The sequence below is a fragment of the Zingiber officinale genome, chromosome 6A, assembly GCF_018446385.1.
Source record: "Zingiber officinale cultivar Zhangliang chromosome 6A, Zo_v1.1, whole genome shotgun sequence".
NCBI lineage: Eukaryota > Viridiplantae > Streptophyta > Magnoliopsida > Zingiberales > Zingiberaceae > Zingiber > Zingiber officinale.
In genome coordinates, this window is record NC_055997.1 from 36,222,635 (window position 1) to 36,235,487 (window position 12,853).

General features: G+C 34.7%; 1 protein-coding gene across 2 annotated transcripts; it reads left to right on the plus strand.

Moving 5' to 3' along the window:
• Positions 1-4,510: 4,510 nt before the first annotated feature.
• Positions 4,511-9,388, plus strand: LOC121996281. 2 transcript variants are annotated; one of them, XM_042550195.1, is made up of 9 exons: positions 4,511-4,706; positions 5,015-5,139; positions 6,621-6,723; positions 6,829-6,888; positions 7,206-7,268; positions 7,359-7,559; positions 7,636-7,726; positions 7,823-8,028; positions 9,057-9,388. In XM_042550195.1, exons 2-9 carry the CDS (start codon positions 5,030-5,032, stop codon positions 9,147-9,149), a joined length of 927 nt encoding a protein of 308 aa, XP_042406129.1. In that variant the 5' UTR covers positions 4,511-4,706; positions 5,015-5,029; the 3' UTR covers positions 9,150-9,388. The 2 variants fall into 2 exon arrangements, with proteins under 2 accessions (XP_042406129.1, XP_042406130.1); XM_042550196.1 differs by having other exon boundaries at positions 4,512-4,706; positions 5,025-5,139.
• Positions 9,389-12,853: the final 3,465 nt, after the last annotated feature.

Consider the following 12,853-nt stretch of genomic DNA (forward strand, 5'->3'; position numbering starts at 1 on the left):
TATCTTTTGGTTGTCATCTGTATGGTTTAGATGTTTCTCATGGCAATATGAAATCGATACTCACACATGCCTTGCCATGAAGATGACTGTTCGGGATGAGAATGACTTTGCCTTCTCAAAGAGGGATGGATTTCCTCCCTCTTCCTAATCCTTATTGCACCATAGTTTGCTATTTAGCTAATTGGGTTCTTGTAGATATAGTTCCTGAAATTGCTCCCCCTCCGTAGAGCATTCTGAACCCTTGTCATCTAGACACCCAGAGCCACCCCTTCCATCTGGAATCAGGTCAACATTCTTTCGCCTACGGCACGGGTCCCTCTAGGTTCAATTTATTGAATTTCTGTTCCTCCTTAGACTTGCTTCATGAGAAGCATGGTGCCCAACAATAATTGTTGGAGGGTCACTTCAAACTGAGTGATAATTAGTTTTAGGAGGTACAGAATCATTTTCAGTATGCGAGGGATTTTTAGGATCAAGTGGCAATATTCATTGGGGATTATAATGACGATCAAAGGAGAATGGAAGAATTCAGACATTCCATGGAGATTACTAGACAACAGGTGTCCATAATTTATCAGTATCATGAGCATATTGACACCATGCCTAAGTTGCCTCAATTTACTCTACGACGTCTATAACAAAAGAAAATTGATCTCAAAGACAAAGAACACTAATCTCCATATCCAAATCAAAAAAATAAGGAAGAGGAAACTTAGCAAGTGTCGATGAGTGATTTTGGATCAACCTTTAGAGAGATAGAGAATTGGAATATGGCCTCGGATCATCGAGTTGAAACTTTCGTGATGCCAGTAGCAGAGCTTTGACACGCCTTCCCCAAAGGGGAAAACTTCCTCCTCTCAATTGGGGAAGAACCCCCTCTTTATAGGCTGGCACGACCTTAGCCACGGCCGTGCCCCTTTGGCACTGTGCAAAATCCACATGGCTTGAGTTGATTTGATCCCTAGAAGTATGACACGATCATGCCAAGGCACAACCCTGCTCCAATTGAGCTTTGGAGGAACTACACGGCCTAAAATTATTGGCCACAAAAAATTCCACACGGTCGTGCTTGGGGGCACGGGTGTGTTCTCGTTGCACTCAGCCGAAGTAGCACGACTATGCCAAAAGGCACGGCCCTACTCTGCCATTTTCTCCACAAGCTCCTCCTTAGTGCATTTTCGCTCTGTTTTTGCTTTAAAAGTATTCCTATCATCACAAAATGCACGAGAGCATATCTCCAAATCAAAAGAGTAAATATGCTGAAATAATGATAAAAGGAGTGCAAAAGCATAAAACATACACAAGATAAAATCGTAGATGTGTGATAAAGCATGCATAAATATGTATGTAAACTACGCACATTACACCCCCAAACTTAAACCTTTGCTTGTCTTCAAGCAAAAACCCGCAATCAAGACACAAGTGTTCAGATAATTCATTGTAATTCCTAATGAATGGATCCTTCTCTACCAACTAGTTCCATTTTGTGAGCATGATTGTAGAATACTATGCGTGTAGCCTAAAGTTAAGTTCTCGTGTGCAGTGCAATAAATGACTTATGCTCTTCAAGTCTCAATTCCTAATCCTAGTCAAGTCATCGTCAAGTTGAGTTTCTCGTGCTCCCAGCGATAGGAACTTACCTACCACATGCTTGGTTCATCCTTCTTAATCTACCCAAGGTCTCAAAGGCGTGCTTGAAATCAAGAGAAACATAGTATTTATTTTCCCAGTAACCTAACTTGATCTCAAAGAGGTAACTTTCTAGTTTCTACTTGCAAAACTATTTTTTTATATCTCTTATTTATATATATTTTTTTCTTTTTTTGTTTTTATCCACCAAGTTATTACATTGTTCAATACTTAGTTTTATATATATATATATATATATATATATATATATATATATATATATATATATATATATATATATATATATATATATTGATTTTTTTAAATAAAATTTTTAAAAAAAAATTACCAAGAAAAACAACACACTACTCAATGAATCATGACTATTTTCAAGGTTATCAACCATTCAAGACATAAACTAAGTGAAGTGAGAAACTCAACATCAACCTAATACCCAAAAAGTATTCATAAAAATTCATTGCTCATTTCATGCTACAAGAGATAGAAATAGGAAATCCATTAAAAATACTAGAACAAATCTTACAACACATGTATCAAGACAAAAACGTGCTATGATTTCTGCTTTTGGACAAGTCAGCAAGTAAAATAGATGATGATGTAACTCTTTTATCCCAAAATTGAAAAAAAAAAGAATACAACAAAAAAACCATAGTATAGTAGATGAAAAACTAAAACTGAAACAAACAAACTACAACTCCACTCTCCCAGACTTGAATATTTTCATTGTCCCGATGAAATCAATATGGAGGAGGAGGAAAATAATCTGATGGTAGAGGGTAGTCCAATGGAAGAGGAGGGTAAGGGTTTTCGGGGGTGGAGTTGGGCCTCTTGAGAGATCTGGGTAAGAGTAGATGTGAATGTGGATTTTGATATAAAAATTTTGGATTATGTCAATGCCTTATTCAAATGATATTTTCATTCTTGTTCTTGTTAGATCTAATGTATATGTATGGTTTTGTGCTTATTTCTCATGTTAGATTTGATGGATGTGTGTGGATTGTTATTTTTGCATGGATTCATCTCTAGATTGTATGATCAGGAGGTCCTAGTGACAATAATTCTCTCTTAACCAAACATCTAGGATTGATTTAGATGAAGAGAGGTAATTCTCCCACAAGGGAGATCTTAATTGCTCTTAATGGTTTTTCGCTAATCCTATGCACATAAATGATGTGAGTGACCTAGGAATATATGATCGAGGGGGTTCTAATGACAAAGATTCCCTCTTAACCGGACTTCTTGGGCTGCCATCTTAATTTTGGTGCATTGGATGACAATAGAGATAGTACTCTGACACATAACCACGGATTAGTGTTGGTACATTGGTTATGCTTCTTACACGTATGAGAGTTGATGATAAGAATGGAAGAGTCCAAGTACATTAAGTTCCTTTATTTTGAAACCAAAACCCCTAGAACCTTTTACTAAGCAAGACTTCCTCAATATCCTCTTATCTCAAGTTTACTTTCCTTTGTTTGTGTTCTTTACTTTTATGCAAGAAACCTTTTTCCAAAACTCGTTAGTTTACCTAATTCGAGATGTAAGTCTTTAGGTGTTTTCAATCACTATGAGATCGATATTTTTATTACTGATAACGTAGTCGTGCACTTATGGCAGCTTCGTAACACACTTATTCCATATATTTTTCACAGTCCGTTTTTAGATTATATGAAGGAAGATAAATCACAAGATCAATTTATAACAACCGTCAAATTAAATAGAGGGTGGAAGGTCATAGAAGAAACAAGACCCTACCTGAGTGACAAATGACTATGATAATTTTAAGGATTGGATAGAAAGGTAGGTGCAAAGCAACTTAATATAAAGTGAGAAATAAGGAAAATGATAAGCACTCAACAAATGTAAGATAGCAACAACATTGACCTACCTCCACTTAAGCTAAGAATAGATGAAGAGACTGTTATAATTAAGTTGAACTTGTGATTTATCTTTTTTCAGATAATTTAGAGATAGACTGTAAGAGACGTTTGGATGAGCGTAATCACCTTTTGTTACAAAAGAATAGACGAACAGAGAGCCCCATGCACAACACAATGGTAAGAAGCACGATTAATCGATTTTTTCGCAGGGCATATCAAACTAGGTCGTCATGTCGGGAGCTATTTGTATTTCCAGATTTATCCGATGGGCAAACTAAGGGGAAAGTTGCCCACCTTTCATATTAGTTGAACCAAAGGGCTTGATACCTTGATTAAAAAAAACAGAGATATGCATGTGTACTTTATGATTCGATGAGTTTTTAGATACTTATATATTAGTGCAGTTTAATAATTACAACAAAGGTGATAACACTAACTCAGGAATCCCTCTAGGACTGTCCCATGTGATCTGGAAGTGAAATAAATCATGGAGAGCTTCACTCAACACAGTGACTCTTTGGGGTTAGGTAACTTGCGATGGATTTTACATATACTAGGAATCTAGCATAGCAATATCATATATGAGTATCAATGGTTAAGTCCTACAACGAATAAACAAGGGATCTAATATTTAAATCTCAGCTGATGCATTCGAATCTCAACTGATGCACACTATAGAAGATTTTTTTTTTTTAATAAACAGTGGATCTAAGAATATTATCGATCTAAGACTAATCTCTATGAAAAATTTAGGTAAGATCGGACTGATTATTCGAAATTAATCAGTAAAATAAATATCCGTCCGCGAGGGCTTAATGCAGTTTAATAATAATTATACGATTCATAAAATTCATGTAAAATATAATGTTTTACCGCAAAATTAAAAAAAGAGATTTTTTTTGGGGCCACGAAAAAAGAGAAGCCCACATAACGCCTATTAAAAATTCCTAGCACCATCATTGCTTTTCTATCCGCCGTCCACACCACGATACCAGATCGAGAAGCCGTTGTTGGACAGTTGTGATTGATTGATTCCCTATCCATCGTTCTCAGCTGTTGCTTCTTCCATCGATCGAAAGATCGAACTCTTAACGGAGTCGTCGTTCGATTCTTCCGTTGAAACTGGAATACTGTCCTCGCAACGCGATCGATCTCTCTCCATCGGGTTCCTACCAGGTGCGATCTCAACCTAATCATCTTTCTTTTTCGCTCATCTCCGGTTTAGTTTCATGTCCTTGATCCATGGATTGCTCTCCTTGCCGTCGCCTCCCCGACCTATTTCGGAACCCTAAGAATGAGGATTCTTAAAGAATATTTCCGTGATTCCAGTTGTTTTACTTTTTCTAATGTGATTTTTCTTCTTTCTTTTTCCCTATGCCTGAAACCATTGTTGGGTTTTGTTACCGGTCCGCGCCCGATTTCATCTCGCGGTCGCAGTAGGTCTTAGTTTCTGGATTCTATGAATTAATATTCTTATAATATAGTACTGTGCAGTGAGAATGGGGGCAATTAAGGGCGTCCTGCTGATGTTTTTCGCAGCTTCGGTTCCGCAGGTGTTTGGCCTCCCTGTCACGGCGCCTGCCTTTATGTGGTCGCCCGATCATTACGGGTATCAATTCCTTCATTTCTTATATATGACCGAGAAACTGAGACTGAGAACGGATAGATACATGTGACATGTTTTTAAACTCTTGCTTGTTTTTTCAATTACTGCGTTGGCTACTAACTGACATAGTCTCCTTTGGAATTATGATTCGATTAAGCAGTTAAGTCATGGAAGTTTGCGTTTCCTTCCTTTGTCTGCTTATGTGAAAAGAAATTGGTTTCTGATTGAGACGTTCTAGCTATTTGTCTCATGAATACTGAATTTTTAACATTCAGATGTTGATGTTAAAAAAAGCCGTATCTCTTAATGAATTTGCACAGTTTATTGTATCTTCTTGTCCTAATTTTAGTCATATTGGTACTAGTAAAGCTTACTGTTTGACAGTATTCTGGAAGTTCTGGTGAAAAGATTTAGATTTTCTTTTTATACTAATATTTCTCACAAGACCAGAAGCAGTTAAATGATCGTGGAGTGATGACACCAAATTACAGAACTTGGGCTCATACATTGTCCCATTGGTCAATACATGATTCATATAATCTCTCCTCTTTTCTTCCATTGTTCTACGAGTGGAACAAAAGACAAGTTAGCTTTGATTGGAAGAGAACCAGATTACCTGGTTTATTTTTTTATGATAAAAGGGATTCATTAAATTTTGGTTTTTTTTTACAAATTGATTATTGATTATTGGATATTCCTTTAGTCTATTGTTTAGCTCCATTTTGTATGTGTGACGTTTAACAATATTGTGCATGGCCTTTTAGCACAGAGTAACAGGGTAAATAATAACAAAAATTTCTAAAATTTATGCTTTAGAAGATGGAGTCCAGTAATGTTGAAAGAATATGTTACATTGATGTGGTATGCCGGCCAACTTTTTGGAACAAAACTAGTGTGAAGCTACTCTTCTCATAAATTCATGTGAAGGCTCTTGATTTAACTCCACATCTGACTTTGTTAAATCTCAACCACTTGCTAGGGAATGGTTATCATTTACAGCAAATGTGAAATTATTATTAGTTTATGCACTTTTATTTACAAATAATTTAGGTGACCAGGGATCAAGTTACAAAAAATAGTCATTTTGCTTGCCAGAATAAGTTGTGTGCATTGATACTATCCAAGTCCGTATCATAGGACCCCTTGTGTTCGGGAATATCAGTCCATAATTTGTGAATTGGTGGAAGAGGTTAGAGGAATGAATGATTCAGTTCACCATTTATATGGAGCATCTTCAAAAACAAAGGCACATTTGATACCAGAAACATTTTTGAACAAAATTGACAGTTTGTGAATAATGTATATACTTAATCTTATCTATATGTAGATGACTTAAGGCAGTGCAATTCAAACGACTAGTATCACCAGTACACCTTTGTATTGCATGGTGTCTTACTTTTCATGTTGAGGGAAAATCAGTTCTTATGTTTTCCATGTTCCTGCAAGTGTTTGAATATGGAATTTCTAACCTACTTATGTTGCAGATCATTAACTTATGACAAGAAAGAACTTGTTGTCTACCAAACAATCACCCCAAAGGATTTAACTGGATTGGTTTTGTCAGAAGGAGGTTGGTCAGACTTAGTGGTGAGTTATTCTGTTAATTGTAAACTATATTTTCTGGTCCACTTTCCTATATTCAAACCATTTAAACGGGTGAGCCAATATTAACTCAGGAATATTTTTCTGTAGTGTTCTCAAGGAGATGTAGATGAGAATATTGATGTAGCTATCCTTTTCATTGGAAGAAAGGTAATAAGTTTGGAAAGTTCAGCATTTGTCACTTTCTTTTGATAAGCATCAGTTTTGTTTCAATGTGGATTATCTTGTTACATGAAAGCTTAGTTATTTGATCTAACGCCATGTTTCTTGTTCTGGGTGAACCATGTTATCTCGATATGGAAGGTGAACCATTAGATAAATTTATCTGTATTAACTTTTCAATGCCAATATTTTGGTTTTGCTACCTTGTTTGATTTGTTTATGATGCATCTATGAATATTTCAACTGTCACTATCTTGATCATGCATCTCTACTTCAGCTAATGACCAAATTGCCTGTTTATGCAGTTGCAATCATCAGATATCTCCAGTGACAATGTAGAAGACCCTTCTTTGATAGAAGTGCTGAAGGTATGCTGATTTTTTGTTCTGTCAGTGTGCTCTGATCAAGCTTTTAGTTATATTCTGATATGTGAATTTATTTTCTCCATTGTTGCTCAGCTGGCATTCACCACGTCAAATATCTCTATGGCATTTCCATATGTTGCAATTGATGAACAGGAGACATTGGAAGACTCTTTGGTAAAAGGTTTGACAGAGAATTGTGGACACAGATCAGGAGTGAATCGTATTGCCTGCTTGAACACTTGTTCCATTAATGGAGGAAACATTGCAAAACTTGAAGGCTTGCATTCACTTAATGTAAACTATTTGTTTCTAACTTGCTGGTCATGCATACCGCTGTGATCTAATATGATTCTAACATTAAATTCGATAGGGCTTTTTTGATTCAAGAAAGAGTGGGAAGACCGACTTGATTGTTATTTGTCATGGAAGTTCCGAAGAGTCAGATAACATTCGCTCTGAAGGTTTGTATGTTTCTGAAAGTTGTATTTTGGCCATTTCCCACAGTAGATGTTTTCCTTTGTCTATCATTAATTTGTTTTTGCTTTGCTGATATGCAGGGGAGGTTCTGTTGGACATAGTTAATTTACTAAAGCAGTTTGCTGCCAAGTACACATTTCTTTATGCTTCCAGACCTCACCGGATTAAGTATCCTGCTCATTTGGCAGTGCGGTATCTTGAAGAAGACGCTGGCAATTCATCTACAAACTCAACTTGTGATGGAGTTTGCCAATTGAAGTCATCACTCCTCGAAGGAATATTTGTTGTAAGAAGCTCTTCAACTCTTTGCTGCTCATCTTGTATTTAATTTTTCTTTTTCAAGTTTATAGTTGAATAGTTCAAATTCCGCTGCAGTTACTTTATTTTAAATCCTCACTTCTTTCATAAAGGTTCATTATATGCAACATAATGCAAAGAATCTTAAACTGAGCAGCTTTATGGCAGTAATGGTGTCAGGGATGGTCAATTAACAATATTCATTTTCCGAACCAGAATATTCATGACTCAGAAATGGTTTTGATCGTCTTAAATTTCGAACTTGAAGATTCATGCCTCAGAATCTGGATGGTACCTTAGGAATATTTGGAACATTACTTTCTGAACAATAGAGCCACTTTTAAGTACCCATGATCAATCACTAGAGGCAGTAATGAATTTGATTTTCATTCAGAAATTGCATATGATATGTTACCTTATCTTGATGTATCTTCACTACATCCTCCTGCATTAACAAGACACTATGGTTACGTTTGATGAGGGATAATTAACCTTGTAAGATAATCAAGATTATATTACAATATTGATTACTTTGTTGGTTACAGTTTTTAAGTTGTAATGTAGTGTAATCTGGATTACAAAAGATAATAAAGTTTTGTAATCTGGATTACAAGACCAACACCATGTAATCTAATTACATTCTAAGTTCAATGTTTAACTAAAATTTAAATGTCAAATATACCTCTAGTTCATTTTCGGCACCAACCGGTCATTGATGTAGTCGTTGGCTGTTGGCCGTCGTCGACAGTTGGCCGTTGTCGACAGTAAAGGTCGTAGGATATTTTTGTCATTTTATAATAATATGAATTATATTTCTTATAAAAAAATAATGGACACCAAATAAAAAAATATAATTATCCTTGTAATTAAACATTACATACATAGTATACTACTTTTTCATCAAACGTAATAATGTAATATTAATTATATTACATTACAAATTTTATTATATTACAAGCTTGACTATGTTACCCATAACCTAACGAAGCCTATATAATATTTGGTTCCCTTTTGCAGGCAATTGTTCTACTTATAATATTGATATCAGGTCTATGCTGCATGGCTGGAATTGACACACCCACAAGGTTTGAGACTCCCCAAGAATCTTGAGATGGTATATCATAGAATTTTGTGGGAACTGAATCTGCAAACTTATCAACTTTTTTATCTCGATAACCGTCATGTGGGTTGGTTTTGCCAATCAATAATACACTTCTGGTAGCTTATGTACATGAGCAAGGATTTTGTTCTTTAAAACTTTGACCCGTCAGAGGTCAAAGGCAAACACTTCATGTTGTATTATGAGTTTATATTGCTTTAAAAAAAAGAAACATTTCACACTTTTGGAATTGAACTTGGTTAATTTACTTGGATGGATAATAAACAAAGATAGACCAACAAGGAGAAATGAAAGCAACACAAATTTGCACTCGAATAATTTTATGATTCATGAGTTTAAGTTAGGAACACATTTCTTTCCACTTTGATTTGATCATGCAATAATTTCATTATCCTCAACTTTGGTTTTTCTTTTAGGAACATATTTATTTCAAAAGGAAATTACAAAGTCGATTTTATATTTTTCTTATCAAATGCTAATTAAATGCTATAGTTTTTTTATAGAAAATATGTGGCATTGTTGTGTAAGTAGTAAGTTGTTACGACTTAATTATTTTAAAAAATATATAAGAGATTTTTGGAAAATTAATTTCGCATGTTTTTTACGTCCCATAAATTTTATAGATACCATCCCTCTTTCTTAGCCGACTTTAATTAGAATTTAAAGAAAAAAAATAAAAATTAAAAGGACTTCTCTAATTATTTGAATCATAGAAATACTCCAATGCAAAGTTTTGAAAGAGATTCATGATTTTTTTAAAGGATGATGGATTTATTATAATTGGATAAAAGATCAATTCCTAATGGATGTATATTTTTTTTTAAAAAAATCTTTTTCACCCTTAGATCAATTTGATGGTTGACTATAAGATGATTTGATACTTTATCTTCTTTGATATAATCTAAGGATAGATTACGAGAGGCATTTAGGATGAATATAATTATTTTTTGGTACAATAAAAAAGATTTGTGAAATAAAAAAAATTAACAAAATAACTCGAATTAGATGAGATTTTTATTATAAGAACGTGAAATTGTAAAGTTTTTTTTTTTTCAGAATTGAGAATTATATATAATGATATTAAATAAAAATAATAAATAAAGGAAAAAAAATTATTAAATGAAAATAAAGAGGTATGATTTGATAATGTAGAGTGCATAAAAATATTATGGAGTTTTTTTATATTGGAGAAAGTAGTAGGGTTTTATATTTTTGATGTGATACATGCGGAGAGAGTAATATATTTTTATACTTTTGATGTGACACATTGGGGAATAGGGACCCATGTTTGTAAAAATCGTGATCTTCAATCGTGGATCGCATGATCCTATGATCTGGAAGCATAAATTGATCCTAGATCATGCAGAATTGATTTTTGCAGTAGGATCAATGTAAGATCGGTAGAATTGAAACAAGATTGATAGAATTAGAGCAGGATCAGTAGAAGCTTTGATAGATTATAACTTTTGACTCGAGTTGAACCATGATACCTATGTAACACCCACAAAACTACAAGATAAGTATATGGGTGTTATTTGCTTTAGAGCATAAGAGTAAGAAGAATCAAAAGAAAAAGAAATAAGAGAAATAAAAAAAAGAGGTGAAGGTTTGAACCTTGAACCTCTCACAAAGGATAGAAATAAAATTATGTATGATAACCACTAAGATAATGAATAACATATGAATGGAAAATGATGGGTATTGTAGTTAAAAGTGAAGATATAATTAAGTGAGGGAACAAGAGAAAATCAAGTAGTTTTCTTCCTCTTATTTACCTCTTGGTAAAGAAAAGGAGTAAGCAAAAGACAAGTTGTCTTTTCTATTTTTTTTTCTCTATTTTCGTGGGGATTAAGAGAGTGAGGATGAGAAGAGTTAAGGGAGATGAATGAGGACATATTCTCATTAGAAAAGTATCTACATGAATTAAGGAGAAAGGGAAGCAAAATTCATATTTGTTTCTTCCACCCACTTAGCATAAAAAGGAAAGAAAGAAAAGGATTTCATTTTCTTTCTTCTTCCTCACCATTGCCGAAACTAGAGCTCTTCTCCCTCATCACCACAAGCCGAGTTTAGGTCTTCTTCCTAAGAGAAAACTAAGATACAAGAAGGAGCCTTCAAGGTGTACCCTTCCAAGCAAGAGAAATCAAAAGGAGTGCTAAAAGAAGAAGCTCTCTTCTTCCTCTTCACCAAGGGTACCATTTCCTTAAGGATTAACAAGTGAACACTAGGCAAGCTTCCCCTCACCTGTGGTACAATAGCTCATATGGTTTTTCCATGAAGATAGATTGCTAAAAAAAAAAAACTAGGGTTGCTTATGGAAATTTCGGCCAAGACAAAAGGAAGAGTCTAAGAAATTTTAAACTAGATATGCTTATTATTTTTCTTGTGACATGTATCTTATGTAGGAGGTTAATCTAATGTTTCTATGCTAGAATGATTAATTAGAACGTAGATCCATGAACCTTAGACTCTCGGCCAAGCATGAACAAGAGGACTAGGTAAGCTAAAGACTCAAACTAAACATGCTCCCTTGTTCTTGTGTTATGTACCCTTTGAAAATGGTGTTGTTAACTTTTTCTCTTACTTGTATGTTGATTGAAACTCCATTTTCTTATGCTCATGAATATTCGGCCATGGAAGAACTAAAGGCCTAGGAGAGCTTTAAACCTAAAACTAAGCATGCTATGATTTTTTTTTCCTAAGACAAGATATGAAGCTAAAATGTTATGCCTTGATTGTATGTTGGTTTGAAAGTCTATTTCATGCTTATGAAGATTCGGCCATGTTATGATTTGAGGCCTAGGAAAGTTTAAACCAAGGCTAAGATGCTCATGACCTTCTTGATGAAATGATATGAAACTAGTTTGATGTTCTTAGGGTTGCTTGTTACATAGAAATTTAGTTACATGTAACTTTCGGCCACACTAAGCTTTAGGGCTAGGATGCTTAGATTTTAAACTAAGTTTACTCATAATGTTTCTTGTAATAAATGCTATGAAATGTGTTTGTAGTTTCCATGCTCTTATACCATTAGAAACCTAGTTTTCATACTCACATGTTTCGGCCACTATTGGTCTAAAGGCCTAGGGAAATTTAGAACCCAACGTAGATATGCTCATGATGTTTCTTGTGATAAATGCTATGAAATGTAGTTGTGGTTTCCATGCTCTTATACCATTAGAAACCTAGTTTCCATGCTCACATGTTTCAGCCACTATTGGTCTAAAGGCCTAGGAAAATGTAGAACCCAACTTAGATATGCTCATGATGTTTCTTGTGATAAATGCTATGAAATGTAGTTGTGGTTTCCATGCTCTTATGCCCTAGAAACCTAGTTTTCATGCTCACATGTTTCGGCCACTATTGGTCTAAAGGCCTAGGGAAATTTAGAACCCAACTTAGATATGCTCATGATGTTTCTTGTGATAAATGCTATGAAATGTAGTTGTGTTTTCCATGCTCTTATGCCACTAGAAATCTAGTTTCCATGCTTAATATGTTTCGGCCACCTTGAGTTAATGGGTTTAGGAAGTTTGGAACTTGAACCAAATGTGCTTATGATGTTCCTCATGAAATGTGTAGGATATTGGCTTAAGGTTCAACACCTTCATGCTACATGTAACCTAGAATAAGGCTTGCTAGGGTTCGGCCATGATAAGGATAGAAGCTTATGGAACTTAGAACCCAAATTAAA